Source organism: Lytechinus variegatus, chromosome 10 (genome assembly GCF_018143015.1).
Source record: "Lytechinus variegatus isolate NC3 chromosome 10, Lvar_3.0, whole genome shotgun sequence".
NCBI classification, from domain to species: Eukaryota; Metazoa; Echinodermata; class Echinoidea; order Temnopleuroida; family Toxopneustidae; genus Lytechinus; species Lytechinus variegatus.
In genome coordinates this window covers 18,883,057-18,907,657 of record NC_054749.1, presented here as the reverse complement: position 1 = coordinate 18,907,657, position 24,601 = coordinate 18,883,057, and the positions used below count along the sequence as shown (strand labels likewise).

Here is a 24,601-nt window from a genome sequence, read left to right as displayed (position 1 = left end):
TTCGCTTAACTTTTTGAGAGGGTGAATTTGATAGTGCAACTTTAAATGGCTAAGATGTCGTTCAAATAAAACGTTGTTTTCTCTAGACACCATTTAAGTAAACCATCGGAACATCAAAGAGATGTGACTTTCTTTCTTTTTGTTTCTGTTTTTTTTCTTCAAAATCAATCTCAAAGGTAGTAGTAATTGAATTGATTGCAACTCTGTATCAGATTGAGATCAGACACAACAGATGACAGTATATACGAATAAAAAGGAAGAGAGGAGTGGAGCTGGGAGGGGGAGCAGGAAAAATAAAGGGGTATTGATGGAGGGATGTAAATCTTTAAAGTTCGGAAGGTTTATATTGTACGAGGCTTCAATATCCATCATCCCGAATTCATGGAATCGTTACAAATATCAAGTTTCAATCGTATTTCTTATTTCTTTGCGATAAACTTGCTGGTTTGACAAAATTCAAGTTCGACATCAAACCCCTGGATTTCTCCCTCCGGAACTTGGTTATTCTTGTATTACGCAAAGTTCGTAGATATCATTACTTGACCCACTTGTGTCTCTGTATGTTTTGTTTACATAGGAAGACGTCCGTTGCCATGGATACGGCTTTGTTACTTCTCGTTCTTCTCAACCTGATCGCACTCACATTCCCCGCAGCTATTCCGCCCAGGATCCCGCGCTTTCTAAGAGAAAGATTGCACATCACACACAAAGTAAGCTTTAAATGATGATGACGGTGATGATGATGATGATGATGATGATGATGATGATGATGATGATGATGATGATGGTGATGGTGATGATGATGAGTAGGAGGAATAGGAGGACGATGAATAGATGCTGGTGGTGATAATGATGGTGATGATGATATTGATGATGGGGAGGAGGAGGAGGAAGAGGATGATATCAATGATGATGATGATAATAATAGTGATGATGATGATGATGATGATGAAAAGGAGGAGGAGGATGCTGATGATGCTGCTGTTGATGGTGAAGATTGATCAGAACGTAAAATTGACCATACTAGGAACAGCTGTTAAAGGGGAATTTCACCCTTGACAAAAAGTTTATCTTAAAAATAGCAGAAAAAATGATACAAACTATTGGCGAAGGTGTGAGGAATATCCATCAAAGAATAAAACAAGTATTTGAATTTTCATTATTTGATTTGTGACGTCACATTTGAGCAGCTTTCTTACATATGGTATGGTAAAAAATATAATATTTTTTTTATATATGATAAAAGAAATGATCAATTTCACAGAAAATTGAGAATGGTTTTATTTTACCTTCAGTAAACCAATACACAAATCACTTACACTCACCCGTAGAAATAAAATTTAAAAAATACGTCATCACGAACCATTAAAAAAATGAAATATATGCACTTTATATTACATAACAGTATAGGGCAGCTGCTCATTTATGACGTCACAAATAAAAGACGTGAAATTCAAATAGCTTTCGTCATATTCAATGGATTTTCCTCAAGCAATTTCTGCTATTTTTACGATAAATTTTTTTCAGGTTGATTTTCCCCTTTAAAGGGGAAGTTCACCCTGACAAAAGGTTTATTGTAAAAATAGCAGAAAAAAAATAATTAAAAATATTGCCGATGGTTTGAGAAAAATTCATCAAATAATTAAAAAGTTATTAGAATTTCAATTATTTGATTTTTGACGTCATATGCGAGCAGCATTCCTACATAGCGAATGGTAAAAAATCAATGAAATGTCATTTTCTCAGAAAATTGAAAATGGTTTTCACTGTAACTTTTGTATATCAATAGACAAATCATTTCACATCCGATCATGAAAAGAAAACAAAATTAAGTCATCAGCAACCATACAAAATTTGAAATTCATACATTTTATATTACGTAACACAAGGGGCAGCTGCTCGTTTACGACGTCACAAATCCAAAATTTTGAACTCTAATAACTTTCTTACTCTTTAACGGATTTTCCTCAAACCTTCACCAATATTTTTTACTATTTTTTCTGCTGTTTTCACAACAAAGGTTTCTTCAGGGTGAACTTCCCCTTAAGAGATACCCGGGCTGAACATGGTTATATCTAACATAAAAAAAATCATCGAGAAAATGATGAAAATTTCATCAAATTTGTCGACAAGATTAGTAACGAAGTTATTTAGCAATATTTTGTTAAAACGCTTATATGCACTTCGGCATGAATATTCATTAAGTCGGTTGATGATGTTTTGTCCCCACTTTTATTTTTCGTATGTTATTTCATGAAATGATAAATTTTCATCATTCCCATACATATGCCTTGGGTATGGTGGGCTATTCCACGGTTACTCACGTTACATTTGGAGACACCTTGACTCATACTTAGAGCTGTAACTCCATTATTATTGATAGGAACTAAACATCTCCTTATCACAACAAAGTACACAGTCTGACTATCCTTTGTATAAAAACAAAACTTGGGAAATTCTATTATGCTCCTGGCAAATCTTTGGAATGTGTCAGTTACTCACGTTACATGATTTGGACCAACCTGTGGAATTGCCCTGGTATGTTTCCCGTGTAATGAAATAGGTTACAGCAATGAACATCTAGTGCATTAAATCATTAGTCAATCCTATTTTTTTATTCTTGGAGGACAGAATTTCAATTTTTGGAACCATGGAACTACCAGATCCATGATAGAACTGTTCATCAAAATATTGAGAGAGAGAGAGAGAGAGAGAGCTTCGTTATTCCCTATCCGATTTCGATCAAATTTTCAGTAATTTGTTTGCTTGATATCTCTTCGTCTGTTCAAATCCTATAATTTTTCAGGCTGGGGGGGGGGTGGGCATGAAAAAATTATGGGGTTGAACCCCTGTAACCACCACCTGCGTACGCCATTGTATTGTAGGATGGCTTCTTTATCATCCATGATTCATCCCCTCAAAGTGAAAGTGCACAGGTATCCCCTGTCCCCAGGTTCATGGCCTCCTACACCCACCTTCCCCTATCAAGTTCCCTCTCTCTAGACCGCCTCCCCAAACAGAAACTAGTCGTAATTGTCACATGTTTTCTTACGTTTCATTTCAAGAAAAATACATCAACACTTCATGCGCGATGGGGTTGAACCTACCGTTGAATGAGATCCGATCATGAAACGATTCATGTTAACGACCTGTCATAATGTTACTTATGTGACATCAACATGATCAAAGGATCTGGTTTCCCCCAGAAGATATTCTGGGTAAAATTTAAGGATTACTAATCTCTCAGCAACATTAATGTATTGCTGGAGGTTGCTGTTTATGTCCGTTTAACTGAGATGAATCATGAAAAAAAGTTTCCTCAAAATAATAAACTTTCAAATTAAATTTTTGGAAGCCCTCCATCGACAGGTACATGATGAACATAATGAATGAACGTTTTCATGAATAATAAAAGTGAACCAGTGCCTCCCACTATTAGCTTTCCAATCTGAAAACTGACCATGATCATGTTTATAATTGAATGCAAGCATGTTTTGCTCGAAATACCTAAGGATATTTCATTTGGTGAATGGTATGTTTTCCTCTAAAAACAGATTTCCAATTTTGAAACTGTCCATAATCAGATTTTCAAGGGTGGCTTATATTACATAATACATCGGTTCACTATCTAATTGCAATATTTCATTGAATAACTAAAATTTACACCCTAAACGTCTTTGGTTTTCACTTGATTTTTTTCCTTAACCGGGCACGTTTAAATTTTTCTAGCTCAATCTCGACGCTCCCTCGCATATAGGTGCCCCTTTAGATCAATATTGGATTATATAACCTCATGAGAGCGTAAAAACTGGCATCCCCCTCACCCAGTAAAAAAAATCTTAGGATTTCACAGTTGAAAATTATAGTTAAACCCCTATACGAATTCAATGAGACATTCTGACTATAAGTCTGTGTGTATGTGTGCGAGCGAGCATAGCGAGCAAGCAGTAATATTTGCTTTATTCTTCAGCGGTTTCAGTGGGATTTCGCATTTTTAGCGATGATAATCATAATGGTAACACTACTACCAACAGCAGCAATAGTTCGGCAGCACTGTCGTCTTGGTATTACTCATAGTAATAGATCAAAACACATCTATTGAGTTTATATATTTTATATAATGGTACAATAATGACGTCACTTCAGACAAATTGCCCTCTAGTCATATAAGATCAATCCTGACGATGAACTACTTGTATGTCTGCTGCCAGGCATGCCCGAGTGCAAACCGTTCTTCATCACTTACCTTTCCCGGGGTTCTGAATCTCAAACCTAGATATGGTATTTGAGAAGTTTTCAAATCCAAAGATCGAATTTCGTCTCTGAAAACAAATATTATGTGGCATACACGATGACAGCGGAGTCTCGTCATTCGTATTTTGAAAGTTCATTGGAGGTCCCTGTGTTGTAGGAACATGAGGAATGTGAGTTTGTTTGTTTTTGTTTTTTAACTCTGATTGCCCGCAATAGTGGAACCTTGATGTTTAGTGTGGGCTAAGTCCACATGGTCCTGGTCGTACGCCGCTTTTTTTTCCTGTAAGGAGGCATGGAGCTATTACAAACATCTGAGAAACTCGAAAGCGAAGGAGCAAAGCGACCGAGCTTGTAATTGAGGCGTTTTTTGTATTTTCTAAAGTGAAATTGAAGGATTTCATGCACACATTTGGTTATTTTTTTGAAAATTTTCAGTCAATATGCAGGTTTCAAAATTCCCGGGGCACCTGCCATCTCTCTCACTAATTTACATAGTTCATTGAACATTTCGTATTTCCTTGCCTTTGTGTGGTAAAAATCATCCCAACACACGTGTCTTGAAACCCTAACATCACGTGTAAATGGCTTGTCGAGTGAAGTAAAGACTGTTAAAATGATTCTAACCCAACAGCTCTGTCATAAAGTTCGTTCTGACCACACAGACTCAACATTTTAGTTGTTGATGTTTTTTCAAGTAACTCCTACATTATACATGTCATAACATGGTACAACACTTCGGCTTTTGTTTGATTAATTTCATTTTATTTTGATCATGAAGGATAACATTATCACAACATGCCCACCCACTCACCAGGCATGGGCGGATCCAGATTTTTGCCTATTTAGGGATCAGGTGCCACTCACTTTTTTTAATACTATTTTTTGCATTTAGCATTCATTTTGAATAATTCAAATTATTTATGTGTTCATTTATTTCAAACATACAAAAAAAATAGATAAAGGAATTTTCTACCAAAAAGTGAAAGGGAGGGGGAAGGCAGGTGCTCCCACTTCGAAAAGCCGATGCAGACACACCAGGGGCGTAGATAGCGGGGGGGATGGGGGGGATGCATCCCCCCCAGAATTTTATGTGGGGGGATGGTGTGTACAATCATCCCCCCCAGGTTTCTGTGGGGGAAGAAGCAAAACTATACAGTAATAAAGCAATGAATGCTAGTTAAAATCAATCAATAATAATAGCAGTAATAATCATAACGTACAGCAATGACAAACATGATAAAAATTTGACTTTTATTCAGAGTCAATCATCTTATATGCATTTACAACTTGCAAGTTTTAAGTAATAACAACTGTCTTGCGTCGTCATATACATTTAAGGATCGTTATTCAGAGTTTCACCAAGTACATTTCCTTATAATAATTATGTATTTGCAAAGGAGATAAGTTCAAAATATTTCATTACAGATTTAAGAAAGTGTCGCTTAATCACTCCCTTTCAGAGCAATTGCTTTCATAACACATTAACACTGTTCAAACGAATTAATAAGAAATTACCTATACACATACACTGACCCTTTTCCCTGCTGGCCATGTCCTCAACCCCTACTTTGCAAAGGAAAGGTGAAAATTTTCAGTCTCTAAGGAGCGAATTAGTAAATGAATGATTTTGGAATGAAAGTGCAAATTTTGGATGGCCTCAGTGATATCCGAGGTTTTTTTCACTCAATATTCACTCTTTCATATATTCACTCCTTAAAGAGTGAACTATTTCACTAATTTTTTCAGAGTACTTTGCGCTTTTCAAAGAAGGTAGAATCATCCAATATATAGACATGCCTTAATTCACGAAGGCAGATTGAATCAATCCATGGATAAGATTAATTTATGGTCTAAGATCACAGAACAAGCCTAACTCGACCCTCAGCGTGTTCATTGTCGGACCTTTGACAAAAAACATAATCATCTCGCGCATTTACGCGATAAAAATTATCTATACAGTTTACTTCCGACAACCCGGTGAGGTTTATTTCATTTCCATACTTAATTCAATCAAGCCTTTGTAATCATGGTAATTTTAAACAGAGTGTGCTTATCATTTTAGTGTCCGCATATCTGCACGTGGATAAGAAATATAATGTTGAGCTTTTTTATTTTACCCCTATTACTATAATTGTAATTGATATTTTTTTAGTTATTTGGCTGTTTATTTGTTTATTCCTTTAGTTGTTGATTCATTCGTTTGATCATTAACAATATCGCTACTTTTAAAAGAGTATACTACTATACTAGTAAAATAAGGAATACTAGTTATTCTAGATCACGTTTAGCAGGACTGTCATGACCAAGATGATAACTAGACATCCGACAAATGACATTTCTCTTATGATCATCTTTACTCATTGTCATTAATCAAACAAAAGATTACTGCCATGAAAATTGTGCAAGGAAGTTTGTTTATTACTGGATGCCCTGTTTATTGCTGAAAGCAAAGTGATTAAAAGACACACGAGATAATCCATGAGGCAGATCGTGTTATTTTGTTATCTTTAACTCGTCTGCTTTGGCCCATGATATTTTGTTTTTATCGAGTACGTTATCTCCTTCATTCTTTATATTTATATATTAATTATATATATATATATATATATATATATATATATATATATATATATATATATATATATATATATATATATATATGTATGTATATATAAATATATATAATATATATATATATAATATATATATATATATATATATATATATATATATATATATATATATATATATATATATGACCCAGCTAGGGATCATCCCCCCCAGGTCTAAGGACCTGTCTACGCCACTGAGACACACACACACACACACACACACAAACAATCAAACAAGACGGTGCACAAATTACACCTAGACGTATCAAAATAATTTTTTTTTAAATTTGTTTATTTTATCGTCTATTCAAGAAGGGGGACTTCGGGGTGTACACAACCAAATATAGCCACGATAAACCTTTAAGAATAATACAATTCCATTATCAAACCTTACGAGGTTGTAACACGGAGGATTTAACTCTTTTGTATAATAAGTTTGGGAAACAATACCGATTGTTGATTTCATTACATAAATAAAATACATTTACAATGAATTTCATCGAATACGTGCATCGAATTTGCTAAATTTACACACACAACAATACATTTATCATTTAACTACTGCGCGTCAGTTGCCTTTTGTTTGCAAAAATATCGCTAGTCACCAACAAAACTTGTTTGCTATTTTCCGCCATGTCTTTCCTCGGCCTGTCACGGAGATCATAATCATATTGATTATTTCAATTTAGTATTTCTTCTGTTCTCCTTCTTCTTTGTTTTACCTGTTTGGCTGTTGTTGTGTTCGATTGTTATTTATAGCCTTAGAGCCAAAAGAGTTGGCTCGGTCGGGGAAGTCGGGTAATCAGGTACATTATCTAACAAAGGAGGGAGAGTAGAGTGACATCTGAAAGGTTTAGGTTTATAGAATATTATTTTTTTTGTTACAGTAAAAGTTGGAACCTCATTCTTTCACTTTTGTAAACATATGGTAAAGAAGCAATTTGATTTCTAATTCGAATATTGGTCTTGCATTGATGAGTCATAATTTGATGGCGATTTAAACATGAAAATGAACAGATGAAGGAAATCAGGTATTCGTTTTTATCTGAAACCGAATGTTATTTTGGGATCCAAAGAAACACATTATTTTGTTAAATCATAGATAAGTCCCCCCCCCCCGTTGAAATATTGGAAATATAAGGTTGACAAAAAAATGGTATTCATTCTTAGAAATAATGCAATTTTTTGTCTTGTCTTTAAAATAACAATGGGTATCTTGATGAGCACGCGAATTAGATTGTTATCCGAACTCATGATAATACAGTAGTTTTTGATGATTCCATCGTCGTTATTTTGTGAATCGACATTTTGCTCCTGCGACAATTGCCCCTAGCTTATAATTTCATCTAAGATGCAGGGTTAGGGTTAGGGTTGCAATAGGGTTTTATGTTTTGTTTAGGATAGGTAGTGTTCAACCCTGCAGGTTGAAGGTTCGATTCAATAGTGTGTGGAATTTAGAGCGGAGTAATTATCGCCGGAGCATAATGTCATGGAACCCGTTATTCTTTCATGAAACAGTTAATGTTAGCATCCGATTAGAGATTAGTACAATCTGTATTTTTTTAAATACATATTTTTATTTCTTTGTCCTGTTAACGCCATCAAAATTCAACACTCTAAATGCGATTACACTGCCAAACTAAGCTCTACGCGGACCACTCCCTGGGGTATAAAAATCCTCCATGGAGTTTGAACATAAGGTCAAATGGTGCTAAAATAATAACAAACATGACAAATGCGTTATATAACAAACACATGGGTGTTGAACTTACACACGATGTACTTTAAAATGCTTAGTGTAGTCCTCTGTAAACAATGGTGATGGAGTTTTGACACCAGTTTTTACAGTGTAAACCATGATGCCATGAATGCTATGCACGTTATTATGCTTCGATGAACATTACCCGTCTTAAATTTGTTTAGAATATGTATTCATTGTTTTGTCTATCCTCTTTCATCCTTTTTTTTCTCTAACCAAGGAATATAACTACCTCATACGTAACGGCTATGTGACGCCGAAAAAATACGAGTTCACCTTCGAACCCGAAAAAGATGTACCTGTCGTTACTGATGCGATCTCAAGGTTCCAAGAGTTTTACAAGATACCAGTCACTGGGGAGCTGGATGAGAGGACGAGGGGTGTGATGTGGGAACCAAGGTGCGGTTATCCAGACATCGGAGAAGCGTTACATAACGAGACGCTGGAGAACAGGGCGGGGAGAGGAGACCATCATCGTGTTCGACGGTATGACATCGCAGATGGACGGTATAAATGGGACACAAGTCAAATAACTTACAGGTAATAATCAAGAATAGCCCAGAAGCTGGCCCTCAAATTGTAGGGTGGCGCGATCAGTGGGTAAGTGCTGTGCGGAGGGAAAGCCTGCAGTGGATGGAGGGCAGCGAGACTGCATGGAGGGGAAATAAATCTCGAAGGGCCCAGCATCTGGACTAGATGAAGAAGTGCAAAGTGTGTTGGTTAAAATTCACAGTTGAGGAGGGGCACATCACGGACCTTTTATGTTAATAATAGGAAAGCGGTGAATATATTTATTTTCTCGTATAGGTAACTTGGGAAAGGGTGCAAAGTACATGAAGTATTGTCATCTGAGTAATGAAGCAGCGAAACTACTGTTTACGTTAAATAATTATTTTGATGAAGTTGTATCATTTGTGCTTGTATAACTTTGTAAATATTATGAGAAATAAAAACTTTCAAATCTTAATATGGGTGGTATAGGCCTCCAAAAAGGGGAAGTGGTGGTGGTAAAGATAGGTGATGCGTTTATCTTTAGACGTTTTGGAAGTTTCTTTCTATGAACCAATAAGTCCAGGTTCGAATTAAGCAGTATCTCTCTGAGTCTTACTAAATTAATCTATAATTTATTCGACCCCTCCACCCCTACCCCCCCCCCAACACCATCGGCTCCTGTAGCGGTTATGAGCAAGAGAAAATATGGATTCGATGTAGATATCTACGTTTATTCTAAACTGGCTACCTTTAAGACTCTTTCCTTAGTTTGAACTTCACGTCCCATTACTGTAAACGAGTGTATACTGTACCTCAAGTCTTTACCTACTATATACATCTGGAACCCTTTTTGGGGCGGAAGCGTTCACATTACACTGTAATAGTAGCTCATCTCCAAGGGTAAACCAACCCGCCTTCTCCGTGGTCAAATAAGATCTTTATCGTGTCTGAACGCGCGAAGTGATGCCCATCTCAAGAAGTTAGTCTGATGATGGATGGGGTGGGATCATCTGCATCCGGGAATCTCCTGGCCAGGTTTAATTTTAGTTTTCGATGGGGTAGGCATATTCTTTGCTTCTATACTCATTTTCACCGATACCCTTTGAGAGCATAAATGCGTAAAATGATCTGAATTTAAATTCTATTTTAATCCATACTTACAAAGTTGGGTTTTACTGTTAATCATTGTTACCTTGTCAGAAGTAAGACCGATAAGCGTATATCATATATATGTAAAACAAAATACTGAATGCACTTTCAGTCGGGCAATAGTTATAACCATTGCCCTCATTTATATCAAGATTACATGCTTACTATTTTCCGCGATCTTTGGTCTGGGGATAGTATTTACTATTACCCTAAAGAGCAGTGAATATTCCATACTACCATATCTAACTCGATTATATTTTCACCATAAAATTAAAGTTTAATTCTGTTTACTTTACTATTACCCTAAAGAGCAGTGAATATTCCATACCACCATCTAACTCGATTATATTTTCACCATAAAATTAAAGTTTAATTCTGTTTACTACCAGTGGGAGGATGATAAAAAGTATAATGGATATGTATGGATCTCCGTGTTTATGCTGTTTATCCATCTCCATGTACTCTGTACCCGATCTTTCTTTCACTCTATGTTATTTTCCCCCCACCTTATTCACCTTTGACCCACTTCCCAATACCTCGCGGTATCACATGCTACCTGCATATTCTCCCATATAAATTACCATTTATCACCAAATAATCCAATTGTTGCACCGCTCATTAATATAACCCTGACTAGTAATTTGATCTTTCCCACGACCCACCCTCCTGTCTTTATCACCAACTAAAAATAATTTTATTCAAGAAAAGGGGCACACAGAAATAAATTCATATTTTCCAGAGGACTCTCACTCTCGCTGGGGGCGACCGTGTGCGAGAGGTTCACTGAACAGATTAATGAACACTGAATTATTTGCCCATGGGTCAGAACGTTTTAATACAGGCACTTTGTAATCAGTTATTAAATTATTTTCCACTCGCGCAGCTGTGCCCTAACGGGCGTGCGATCTTCTTTTTAAATGAATTGTGGTCAGGGTATTTTGCAAGCAGAAACACATGTAAAACAAATCAACCAGAAGGTCTTTAGCACAGTTTAAACTTCTTTCTGTCATCTGCGGAGAAAGAACACAGATTACAAATCACCCAGAAATCGTTTTATTCTTTTTCGATTCCACAAAACCATTCTCGTGGCCAAAGTTCCTTGAACTCTGAAGTTATCCTTGTCTGAACTTGTGAGAGTCAGTCACTTTTGGGGCTTTTTGGATCCCTCTTACAGATAAAAACCCAGCATGCGAACGGTTTACTGTCCCTTCTAACTAATTGCGTTGTCTGGAAGCTTTTAATGTGTAATTAGCGTTCTTATATCCTTATTAAAAGGTTGCCACCATCCGCATGATCCACACGATCGTAGCTTCTCATAATAAACTGTGACTCTTCATAACACTCGGATGCATTTTAAGCAAAATTATGGTTGATTTTATTTTCGACTATTTTCCGCCGGTGTAGCGGCAGATCTGGTTCCACCGGCGGATGCCGTATCCCCCATCGGGTATCTTTCTTAACGGCTGATACCGTTGTTTATTGCTCGGAACCAATATCTGACGGGCTGCCGCGGTTTGATTTTCTTATTATTTATTTTCCTATTAAGATAGATAAATAAGAACATGGTAAGTCCCTATTTAATTTGGAAGGAGATGGGTACCGTGTGCATGCAGATCGCGAAACGATAGCAAGGACGATATCTACCGGAGAGAAAATGGGTCTGAATCCTCCGGAGTTGGAACGCGATCCGCCAGCAGTTCCTAGAACCGTATCTGCCTAGCACCGGATCCCCGCTACACCGGACATAAATTGACCACATCAAGCATATTTAAAAATATTGTATGGAATGAAAAATGCGCTCCTTTAAGCGTCTATTTTCTCTCACTCCTAATCCTAGTAAAATTTTGATCGGTTATGTCCTCTCTCTTCTGCAGCTTAGTAAATTTCCCAACGCGAGGGGGCATCAAACTCTCTGATCTTCGGAGCACGGTAAAACGCGCTTTCGAAGTCTGGAGCGACGTCACACCTCTCGTGTTCACCGAGCTCCACGGTCACCAAGTCAACCAGGCCATGATAAGGATAGCTTTCCTCAAGGGACGTCATTCGCACGACCTCGAGCATCCGATATTTGATGGGCCCAACGGCGACCTTGCCCACGCTTTCTCGCCCAAGAGCGGATGGGGCGAAGTCAACGGCGACATCCATTTCGATGACGACGACGTGTTCACCCTTGGAAACGATGATAGAGGTGAATTACATCCCATTGCATATTCAGAAGATCCCGATGAGATGCTTAAACACCGTCTGAAAGATTTCCATTATAATTCGTTACAGTATAAACAGAACGGCTCCTGAAATATTTTTTTTTATTCAAATATGACGCAAAATATTAATTTAGATATAAAAGTAAACAAACAATAAGTTGCCGCCTCTTTTAGATGAATCATGACTGAAATCATAAATAAAGATAAATGTATTTACCAAGCAAGACATTTGATATTTTTTGAACAATCCAGATTAATGGTGCAATGATAATGGCAATAAATATTTTGAGGTATAACTTCCGATTTAACCCGGGTGTTGAAATAGATATTTTATAATGCATTAACACCAAATTGAAGCGAATTTTGTTTTGGATAAACTCAACAATGTCTGGCACTGAGGTTATAAGCAGTCCAGTTTACCCAATAAAACACCATCACCAGCACTACTCATAATTGCTCCATGCATTCTCGATTTACTCTTTGTTTTATGGAGTTACGACCCCTAAAAAATAATGTTTTCAAAATGAAAATTGCTCAAAATTATTCTCGAAATGTTGATTAATAGCTGACACCATTATGGCAATCAAATGATTCTATAATATTTTTTTATTATTATTTCATGTATTTGATCAGGCTACAATTTCTTCCAGACGGCAGCTCACGAGATAGGCCACGCCCTCGGGTTGGATCACTCGAATGACCCGGATGCACTTATGTGGCCTCATTATCATTTTATGAGAAACTTCGAGTTACCTGACGATGATATCAGAGGGATCCAAGCTCTGTATGGTAATTATCATCATCGTGCTAATATGAAATATATTTCTGCAATCATGAGATGAATATATTTCATGTATATTATTTTGGGACAAACACTGCAGTGATCATTTGCGATAAAATGTATTATTTCAAAAGTAAAATCGCACATGAATACTGATAATGCTGAACAAAAAGAGATGATTTCGCCAGTGGACCTCTTTCCAGATTACTGTAGAATAGGTGCCGTCTCCGGGAAGGGGGGGGGTGGGGGTTCAGCCCCTTCAGCCTCCATCCCCATTTTTTTCTCGCCTGCATAGCAGAGCCAGACCATAGGTGCCGCTTTTCCGACGACGGCGCGCCGCGGCGACGTCGTTAACTTTGAAATCTTAATCGAAGATTAAGTTTTTGAAATGACATTATAACTTAAAAGTATATGGACCTAGTTCATGAACATCCTGCTTGAGTTTCAGGTCACATGGCCAGGTCAAAGGTCATTTAGGCTCAATGAACTTTCGCCCTTGGGGGTATTTGTTGAATTTCCATCATAACTTTGAAAGTTCATAGGTCATGTAGGTATAGTTTATGAAATGTGGATATAGGGGTAATCAAGTATGACTGACAAGTCTTAGGTCACATGATCAAGGTCAAATGTAATTTAGGGTAAATGACCGCAGTATTATATGATTATATGAATGGTGTGTTTTGTGAATAACTATATTACAGTAATATTCAAAGTCAGTACTGCTGCTATATTTAATCGCGTAATGCAGGCGAGAATGAAAGAGGCACTCCACTTGTTTTCAATAATTTCATATATGCCCCCCCCCCCCTCTCCCGAACCATTCTGCTTCCCCTAAAGAATACAGTATGCACACTTACATAACCCCCTATGCCCGATGTAACCATAATTGATCGCTGGGACCTATCTTAATTTCCTACCTGAGATGGCGCTCTTCATGTTTTTCATGCAATGCCATATTCACCGTTTGACAGGTCACTATATCGGCTTTTCGTCACCACTTTTCGTAAATACATTACATACATCTTTCTGCATTCATCATCACACGTCATGCGATTAATTCTTTTTGTTTTTTACTTCCTTAAATGGCATTAGAATACAGATCTTTCGCGTACATGCTCTCCTTGTCTTGTATTCTTGCTGTTGTTGTATATGTACATGTAGTTGTTGTTGTTGTCGTCGTTGTTATTACTGTCATCGTTCGTTTTATTGTTCATGTCTTGTACATAATTCTAACCGTCTTATTTCATTACACCATTCTGCTATGTCTCTCTTTATAGGACCTAATCCCAACCCACCTCCACGTAAACGTAAACCACGAAAACGTAACCAAAAACGTAAGCAATCACGGAATATCTTCTGGACTCCATGTCAGCATCATTTTCGTTGCAACCGTTGCGTGATTTCGAACTGATTTTCATATTTTAACCGATTTTCTTTGATTTGCATTGAGATTGAGCGTTTATTCACACCATGGTTTGGTCAAAATGTTATGAGGTTTTGTTTTGTTTCATTTTGGGTGTTTATTTTGTTATGTTTTTGACAGATACCCCCCACCCCCCCCCCCAAAAAAAGCATATAAGTTTTATACATTCTCTTTCATTGACTATTATTTATGTTATATCTGTACTCGTTTATGCAATAATTTTGCTTTAGCAATCAGAGGATCAGTATTACCAATGCGATCATAAATTGCTACGCTATAACATTGGTTCTTAGCAAAATATATTTATTCAATGATTTGCTTCTGTCCGTACATTCGATTTTATTTTAGACAACAATATTCGCAACTCATTCAATAAATCTTGAGAAAAGTTAGCGGCTATTCCCTTTTCTGGTCGTTACAATGCCTTTAATTTCTCCTTCTTTTTTCATGGCTGTGTGCTTAATTGCATGAATCAACATACGCCCCGATCAATTTTTCAGTCTTGTATTAACCTGCGAAAATAGTCTACTTTATTTTTATTTTTGCCGTGAATGAATTTAGTTGTTTCCGTATTTATTGTTACTTCTATAACATCTCCTGTATTTGGAATCTAACTGCACGAATTTAACCTTTATTTTTAAATCATTTTTAAGTGTAGTATGATAAAAAAAATAACACGTTTCTTGTTTTTGCGTTTATGCTTGTCGGTAATAATGGTTATCCCAAAACGATGTTACCAATACTATTAAGGCGTGGTCGATTATTAATTTTGGGGTGATTATCTTCAAACAATAATAAAGGTGACACAGAGAGGTAGACCCACCATTATGTAGGGGAAGGGGCGTACACTGCCCCCCCCCCAAAAAAAAAAAAAGAGAAGGAGATAGGTTGGAATACATTAAGCTATAAAGGTAGCGGCGCTGTATATTGTTGTATGTTGACCCACCCATATTTTCCTGTAGCTTGTAGGTTAATCTTTGATTACTTTCTTATTTTTCGTCCTCTTTTTGTTTAGTCCGCTCTTTCTCGTCAGAAGACCAATGATAATCTGGGGGTTCCTGCCGCCCTTACCCTTCCCGCTGTCCGCGATATATATGCAACGAAGTTTGTGTATTTAAATGCATAAAATAATATCTCATTATACTAACGAATATAATTCTTTGCACCATTGCCATTTATTTGCTTTAGACTAATGTTTTAGTAAACAATCTGACCATCATTTTGTCACGTAAACAAAATGTGCTTCAATGTTTCATATGAAAACGAGATCATTTTGTCGCTTTCCGCATGCAACTCATCAGGGAGCTTTCGAAAACAGAATAGAGGTAGGATCGACGGATCATGCGGCTGCGCTGAAAAGAAATGATAACTTGCGCATGCTCAGTCAGCAAAATTAGCAACTGAGCACACGCAGATCGATCGATTTCTGTCATTCGGATCTCCCGTCGTCCTATCGGAATTCTGCCCTGTTTTCGAATGATCTATATTGTTTTCTTTTGTGTGTCTATAACCACGCTAATCATGCAATTTAATGTTATAATATATTCATCTATTCATCACATTTACAAATTTCTGACATTTATTTTGTGATGCTTGATGTAGGCACGAAGACCAATCCTAAAGTACCTAGTGTAAGAATAGACCAGGGTATAAGACCTAAATCAACGTTAGTACGACAGCCTCTGAAGAAATCTTACTGCACATCAGGGTACAGCGCAGTAACTTCAATAAGTGGCAGTATCTACACGTTCAAGGTATGTATAGCGAGATCGTATTTAAAACCCTAAGTTACAACTTATTTGATTGGGGGAGGGGGAGGGTGGCACTTTGTCAAAGATCTGGTGATCGACAACAAAAACTGTTAACCGTGGACGTCATATAGATCGACATTTTTTTAAATCAAAGAAGAGATGTTTCCCTTGTTATAGAAATAAAATGTCAAATTTTAAATCAGAACACAATGGGCCAATTCCATCACTGTGGATTGTATGATTATCCACCCTTGTGAGTTTTGGCCAATGATTGAGATTTTCACTGACGGAATGAACTAAAAATAGTTTGGAGGCGTGTAGGGCAAAAGTAGCGACCGCGCCAGCCAAAAAAACGATTTTTTTTTTTTTTTTTTTTTTTTTTTTTTTTTTTATACAATAAATAGAAAAAAAATACTAATTTGGAATATATTTTGGCAAAATGATTTGGAAAATATTTTTTTCTTTTTCCTCCTCTCTTTATTAATTTATTTCATTTATTTTATTATTATTTATTTCATTTTATTGTATTATTATTTATTTCATTTTATTGTATTATTATTTATTTCATTTTATTGTATTGTATTATTATTTATTTGTATTTATTTATTTATCTATTATTATTATTACTTTTATTTATTTATTTTTTGGAGGAGGGGGGAGGGGGTTCCTGGAACTTGGCGGGAGGGGAGGCAATGCTTCTTATCTATAGGCCTATGCCAGTGATTAATTTATATAATTCTATAAAGAACCAGTTTTCGTTTTCTGCAAGGGATTGAAATATTTCTTTTAAGTGCTTTGCAACGATATGATAAGAAAGGACAGTAACAACACTACTTATCTACTTCTTTTTGCTCCTTCTTAGGGTAAATTTTACTGGCGGTCATGGCGCCGATTACTGGTAACCCCGAAAGACGGTCGTAAGATTAATGATAAATGGTACAATCTTCCTGCTAATATCAGAGCATCGTATCAGAGAAGGGACGGGAAGACAGTCTTCTTTAGAGGTAAATTGGCATGACTTGTCTACGTGTAGTATTCAGTAAATTTAGTGAATGATTAAGACAATATAATATTAACAGTACATATTAGCCACTCCAGGGAAGCTTTTCGTGATAGGACCTGTCGGACGTTTTATCCGACGAGTACTGTTTTATCCGACAGTTACTATGGTAACAGTGACTCTCAGCCAATCATTATCAAGGAAAGTTGTCAGATCTGACAACTTGTCAGACAAAAATGTTGATGAAACGCTCCCCTGTTATCAGGTGGTCGTACATAATCACCTCTGCGATAATCATGTTATTGAATTCCTAGCTAATAAAAAAATGTATGGGTATGGTGCTAGTATATATCGTTAACATTTGGACTGTAAAGACAAAATAAAGTGACCTTGACAATAAGTTAAAGGATTATCATTTATAAAGTCGAGGAAACATATATTAGGCTAGCCCTTTTCGTTTGATTTATGTCATTCGCGAGTCAACTGTACTTCTGTACAGTGACTCTTTCATCAAGAATACACGAACATCAGAATTATGACTTCAAATGCAGGGATGTCTCCTTTCAGGGTGGTATACAAAATAAGACTGTATTCCAAGGTCGGATAGGATCGAAGGTCACACAGCAAAAACTGTGGTGTTAACTGGTGTACATAGAGGACCTCACCAGTTATTTTACCCCGGTGTTAAATTGGTGGTGTTAGTTTTACACCTATACCTTACAACACCTTTTGTTGTTACATTACACTCTTTAGTGTTATGTTTAATCTTTAGGGTGTAATTTTAACACCTCAGGGTGTGGTCCTCTATTAACACCAATTGGTGTCAGTTTTAACACCGCAGTTTTTACAGTGCAAGATCTGTGGTAAAGGGTCACAGCAAAGGATGAAACGAGTTTGCTGGCGAATTGTCATTTTCTGTCTATGACTGATGCAGCGTATCAAAAAGCAATTTGAATGAAAATTGTCGGTGGAATAAAAATTTATCAGTGTTTATAAAAACGGTAAAGATAAAATTAAGATAAAATATTGACTTATCTTTTCCAGATCGTGCGTTATGTATACGCTGAAGGTGTTTCTATTACATTTTTAAACATACATGTATAAACATGTCAGTTCTAAGAACTAGCATTAATTTCATTAGCATTATCGCTGAACGAAAAAGACAACATTTCCTGGTTATGTTTGATTCGATTGTAACCGACCAATCTCACCCCTTTTTATGCAGGTGCCAAGTATTGGGTTTACTTCGGTTCACAGATGGAGCCTGGGTACCCCCGACCAGTAGCAGAGCTTGGTCTCCCTAAGGGGGTAGATGCTGCCCTGTCCAAGACCAAGGCCAAGACCTTTTTCTTTAAAGGAGGACAGGTCTGGCGATTTGATGAGAGGAGGAAGGTGGTCGATAAAGGATATCCCAAGAAGATTGAAGAAGTCTTCACTGGTCTTGGGGATAAGGTCACGGCAGCTTTTCACCATGATGACGGTGGGTTATGCTTATTGGGAATAACCAAACTTTGCTCTTAACCACCTGGGTAGTTGGCAAACCCCCCCCCCCATTTTTTTTCTTTCATTCACAAATGCATACAGGATGATTAAGGAGTGAAACGGCTAAGCTAATTATACGGGAGTGGCTTTTTTCCCCCTTCGTCTTTAGGGGGATGTATGTTAAATTGAAATTAACGAATGTGGTGCACATTGGACTTTGTGGTGAAATTTAGAAATAGAAAGTACACTTGAAACAAAATACTACCCCCCCCCCAGCCAATGCTGTATACAGCAACAAACTAATGCAAACGGCAAAACGAACATTACTGAGAGTCGTATAACTATACTCTTGAACCTTTTTTTTTCAAATTATTTTTATTTTGGTACCTTAAAATCTCTTCTGATTAGACATGTCGAAATGCACCATGAGAAAAAGAAAAAGACAAATCATACACATATAGAAATGGGCAAGTAAAATTACATATCCATTATTTCACTAGCTGAAAATATTTTCATGTCCATATTGCCATCTCTTGTTTTAAAACATACAGGAAACTCTTATTTGCTTAGAGGAAAGAAGTACTATCGTATAGCCAAAGGCAAGTACAAAGTTGATCCCGGCTACCCCAGACATTTTACCAGCGATTTTCTAGGATGTGCGTCGGTAACAGCGTAACCATGGCAACAATTTTACCTCAACGAACCTTTGATGTTGCTGCGATTCCTCGTCGACGAGTAACGAACTTTCAAGGGATGTTGACTTTTGAAAACATTACACAAATGATTGCATATCAGTACCTTATTTTATAGCTCTAAAATTTAACCGCTTGCCGAATGCACATGATGAAGACAACAGGTGGCGCTATTAACATTTTGGAAATATCACAGATTCATGAACGCTGATGATCTTCAATCCGTTGCAGTCCATTTATGATTGTATCAAGTCAAATTCTTATCCTTACTGAATATAGGTGATATTCCCGGTTAAAATGCGTTTTTATTTTGTTTTGAGTATAATGTATTGTCCAAAATATAATAAAAAAGAAGTTATTTTTATCCTGAATCTATGGTTAGACCACACTCCACATGGAAGTGTGATGTTAAATATTCTGATATCATTGAGTGATATTACTCTCAATCAAAACTCCCCCCCTCAAAAAAAAATAAAGAAATATATTGTATGCGCATACGTAATAATGACTGGAATAGACACAGTTTCGTGGTAGCTCAATGTTCAAACGTTGACATAAAGAATTGCTACAGACTAGTGGGCCTTATTAATCAGAAAATAACTTCTTTTCCTGTAATTTGCATATCATAACAACGAAAGTAAGCATAAATTGTAACCAGAATATTAGACAGATTAGGGCTCCAGCATATTCTTTTTTCCAAAAACATCTCATTATCAAAGGCTGAATATTTTAGAGTTTGTATTTCTAAAGATGTGGATTATTTGAAAGTTATTGTTAGTGATCTAAAGCATAAATTGAACATTCCTCAAAAAGAACTTTCATGACTACACTCTGAAAAATATTGGGTAAAATTGCTCTAGGAGTATAAGTATGTGTCGAACCATCATTGGGAATTTCTTTTGGGCATTTTTATTCATCCAGTGTGATGAAAATTTTGCCCATTCTTAAGTAATTGCTGTTTGTTTTTTTAACCTTATTGGACAAATAATTATGCTTCCCGCATTTGGGTAAAATACTGCCCCAAATTGGTTGGACACATAATCACCCTCGTGCTGGTTAAAATTTTAACTAAGATTTATTACAGTGTATACACTCTAAAAAAAAGGCTTACACAATATTGGGTTAATTGGGAACATGCATTCTGGTTGAGTAACGCAATGTTGTGTTGAAATAGCCCAATATGGGGCAAAAAAATACCCAGCAAACATGCATGTTCCATTTTTACTCAATATTGGGTAGAATTTTACTCAGTGTTGCTAGAGTGTATTAAAGATAGTTTTTGGTAGCTTCATAATTGTGTTACGATGCATGATGGTATTATTACTTAACCCTCAAAGTATTAGTATTTTCTCAAGGCCACCTCTCATTGGTATGCGACTTGATTTCCGAACAAAACAATAGTAAAATTCAATGTGAACATTGAGACATGGAACATGTTGTGTAAACTTCTTAACAATCGTACGAATACTTACGTTCAAACTATGCTACCATCATTATAAGAATTAAAACTAATTGAATATCTGGTCATAGTGACGTCTTACCAATCGTGTGATTGGCTACGAATATAGAAATCAATTTGGTCTTTACTCCAAAAACGCTATAGTAATCATTCAAAAGTGTTATATTAGTATATTCTCACCCTTGATTTGAAACGAAAATGAAAAAAATACTTTTCATTTGGGAAAATAAGCAATTAATTCAATTCCTCATTTGCCCCTTCCTCTTTATATTTTTATTAAATATTTTCATTTCGTTAACATGGTTAAGCCCCATGAACTCGGAGAAAACACTTTTGAAGGTATATTCAATTTAAAGAATTGCATATTGTATTCAATGCTTGTATTCACGTTTTCCAGAGTGTGAGGAGGTCATATGCATCTGCATAAGTGTTTTATATAAAGACGTTCACACGTAGATTTATGTTCCGTAATTAATATATTAAACTTAATCTGGTTGACGGTATTAACACTTATCATCTGTCGCATGAACATGGTTATTTTACCATGCATTAAAGGCCATACGGTGTAAGGTTTTACTTACATCTCAATGTGCAAACATCTGATGAAAACGACTAGAAAGAAAACACGATTAAAGTTATAATAACGGAATGAATTTTACTTGTGAACTCACAATTTCTCTTTCTTTACAAGGACATGAATGAATGAGGGATTTTTAACAGAACTATTTTGTATATAAGATGTATATATAGTTTCACCTTGTTCTGATGATGGTTTTGATAAATAAATGTATAGTATTTTAATTATGCTGAACATGAGGTCGGAGAGATTGTTGAAATAATATTAACCAATGTAATGTGTAGAGGAAACCTAAATCCGTCTCTACTATGCATTTACCTCATTCTAAATAGTAATAAATGTTTTTTCCCCAAATCATTATAAATTCACTTCCTTTAGTCAATTTCGTCTCATCTGTTTAGGCTTAAATGTTAACAGGTGTCATAGATTTTAATTTGCATGGCTGGACTCGTTTGGTGAGCGTAATCGGAAATAAACCGAATTTAGTTTTTGAGCGTTGCCGATTTATCCCATGAAATAAGTAAATATGTAAAACAAGAATGCAAACTTGCGGCATTTTAAGATGAAACAAAAAATAGCATGCCACTTAATGTGGAAGATAAATTTATCATGACTTCTGTGGCAACACAACCAGAAAGCAAATTTGTTATCGTACCATCTTTATGTCATGTGCACCTGTCAATTAATGCATCATTAAAAAAATCGTAATATGGTTCAACCATTCTCAATTTGTCCCGTACAATGTGGGTGATGTGAAATTGTCAATATATGAAATATTCACTTCGTGATCATTATTTTTAGATTGATATAATCTTCTCAAAAGTGTCTTGTCAGTTGGGAAGTCTAATGTTGATTTGTATGTAACATAATAGTATTTTGTCGTCAATGTTTTGTGTATTTGACAATAAACTTGAATAGAACACCCTTGCGATGGAGACTCCTGATTCTGAGTCTTTGTCGAAATGGGGGGAAAATACGTTCCTCATGTATCATACACAAAGCACTATGTGGATTCATTTAGATAAATTCGTATTTTAGGTCACTGTCTAGCGTGACTAATCACATGGACTCTTGCTGAAAAGAATAACTAAAATGTTAATGTGTGTTTCTCCATTCATACACTGATGATATACATGTACGTCCCATGAACAATACTTGAAAGGTTCTCATACGATGTAATCCCGTATGACTTTGCATCATTTATTTATTCATTTATTTATTAAGGAAGTGGGGGTGGGGTGTAGTTTGTGTTTTGGGCTAAATAGAGTCCTTACTCTCAAGAAACGAAGGGGTCCATATTTTCAGCCCCTCTTTTGTTTCTATGTATGTTTTTTTTAGGGGTGTGTGGGCTTGTGCTGACCATACACATACTGAGTAAAGAATTGTATTTTCCTTCTCAGATTGTATTTATCGTTTACCGGTCACGCTATAGAAAGATTAATTCCTCAAGACATCACAACAAATAAATATATGTAGACATTATGCTCTACAGATTATGTGAAAGCTTGAAACAACTATTTGGTGATCCATCCCCCCCGCAAGTCTTTAGATAACTTAAATGTGTACCTAAATAGTTGTCAATAGATTTATTTAGCTTTTAAATGGAGACCCTTTGATCTCTCTTGTGAGTTCAGAGATATCAAAAGCTGAAGAAGTAAATATTCTCTATATCCCCTTCTACCTCTCTCTCTCTCTCTAAAACAATTAACAGGTATGATAACAAAATTGTTGTAATAATATATTTTTTTAATGAAGAGGGTGAATGGAATTTAGATTGATAAAACTGAAAAGGGGCGAAAGAACTGAAGAGAAAGGAGGGCGAAGAGAATGAAAAGAAGAACAAAAGCGAAAAAAGGGAGAAAACATTAATGAAGACCATGAGGAAAACAGTCTTTCTGCCTTGCGGTAAAGCCCTTGTTTTTGTTTTGTAAACCACATAAAGATGACAAAGTAGGATCTTCTTTATCACTTACATATAAAGATGTGGTAGCACACTGAAGCCTTCCCCCTTCAGGGGCTGCCGAACTCTTCCAACTTTTATGTCTATTTTCACTCTTTATTGAAAAAAATGCAGTGTTTGAGCCCCCATTCAGACAAAAGGGCATTTCTGCTATATAGGAAAGCTAGCTTTGATTTTGGAAACCACTTGGAAATAAAAGAATAGGCTTTTTTCTATCAGCTACATGTAAAAAAAGTGCTGGCACATCGACTGCTACCTTCTTCAGAGGCTCCAAGATTGGCAGATTTTCCCCATACTGGAAAAAATGGAAAAGGGGTGGGTGACTTTCGGAACCCCCAGAGGGGATAAACTTTGCTGTGCAACCACTTATTAGCAGCAGATTGAGGAAAGTCTACTCCTTTAATTCCACGTAGTTTCAAAAGAATGAAACTGGCTTCACTATATAGCAGAAACACTTTTTGCCTCAATGGGGGCTCGGAAATAGCACATTTTCCCATAAACAGGTAAAGTATGGAAAAAGGGTAGGTAATTTCGGCGACCCCCTAAGGGGGGTATGTTCCAATATGCCAATACCTCTTTATATGTAGCAGATAGAAGAAACTCTACTCTTTCATCTCCATATAGTTTAAAAGCAATAAGGAGTGGTTTTATTACATAGCAGAAGCACTTTTTGGCCCAATGGGGGCTCGAAAATAGCATATTTTCCCATTAATGGTATGTTCTAGTATGCCAACACCTCTTTATATGTACTGTAGCAGATAGAGGAAACTCTACTCTTTCGTCTCGATATAGTTTAAGAGCAATAAAAGTGGTTTTACTACATAGAAGAAACACCTTTTGCCCCAATGGGGGCTCGAAAATAGCATATTTTCCCATAAAAAATAAAATATGGAAAAAAGGTAGGTGATTTCGGCGACCCCCTAAGGGGGGTATGTTCCAATATGCCAATACCTCTTTATATGTAGCAGATAGAAGAAACTCTACTCTTTCGTCTCCATATAGTTTA

At 36.3% G+C, this 24,601-nt stretch overlaps 1 protein-coding gene across 2 annotated transcripts in view; it reads left to right on the top strand.

Moving 5' to 3' along the window:
* The window catches only part of LOC121422685 (72 kDa type IV collagenase-like), a 40,049-nt gene extending 19,623 nt beyond the window's left edge, over nucleotides 1–20,426 (top strand). The window contains exons 2-10 of one of the 2 annotated variants that reach the window (XM_041617849.1): nucleotides 578–710; nucleotides 8,846–9,165; nucleotides 12,141–12,454; nucleotides 13,104–13,259; nucleotides 14,529–14,585; nucleotides 16,277–16,428; nucleotides 17,288–17,429; nucleotides 18,651–18,905; nucleotides 19,459–20,426. In XM_041617849.1, coding sequence (XP_041473783.1) covers nucleotides 594–710; nucleotides 8,846–9,165; nucleotides 12,141–12,454; nucleotides 13,104–13,259; nucleotides 14,529–14,585; nucleotides 16,277–16,428; nucleotides 17,288–17,429; nucleotides 18,651–18,905; nucleotides 19,459–19,583 — 1,638 coding nt within the window. In that variant the 5' untranslated portion in view covers nucleotides 578–593 and the 3' untranslated portion in view covers nucleotides 19,584–20,426. The remainder of the gene's footprint in view (nucleotides 1–577; nucleotides 711–8,845; nucleotides 9,166–12,140; nucleotides 12,455–13,103; nucleotides 13,260–14,528; nucleotides 14,586–16,276; nucleotides 16,429–17,287; nucleotides 17,430–18,650; nucleotides 18,906–19,458) is intronic. The other variant, XM_041617850.1, reaches the window with a different exon arrangement.
* The last annotated feature ends 4,175 nt before the right edge of the window (nucleotides 20,427–24,601 follow it).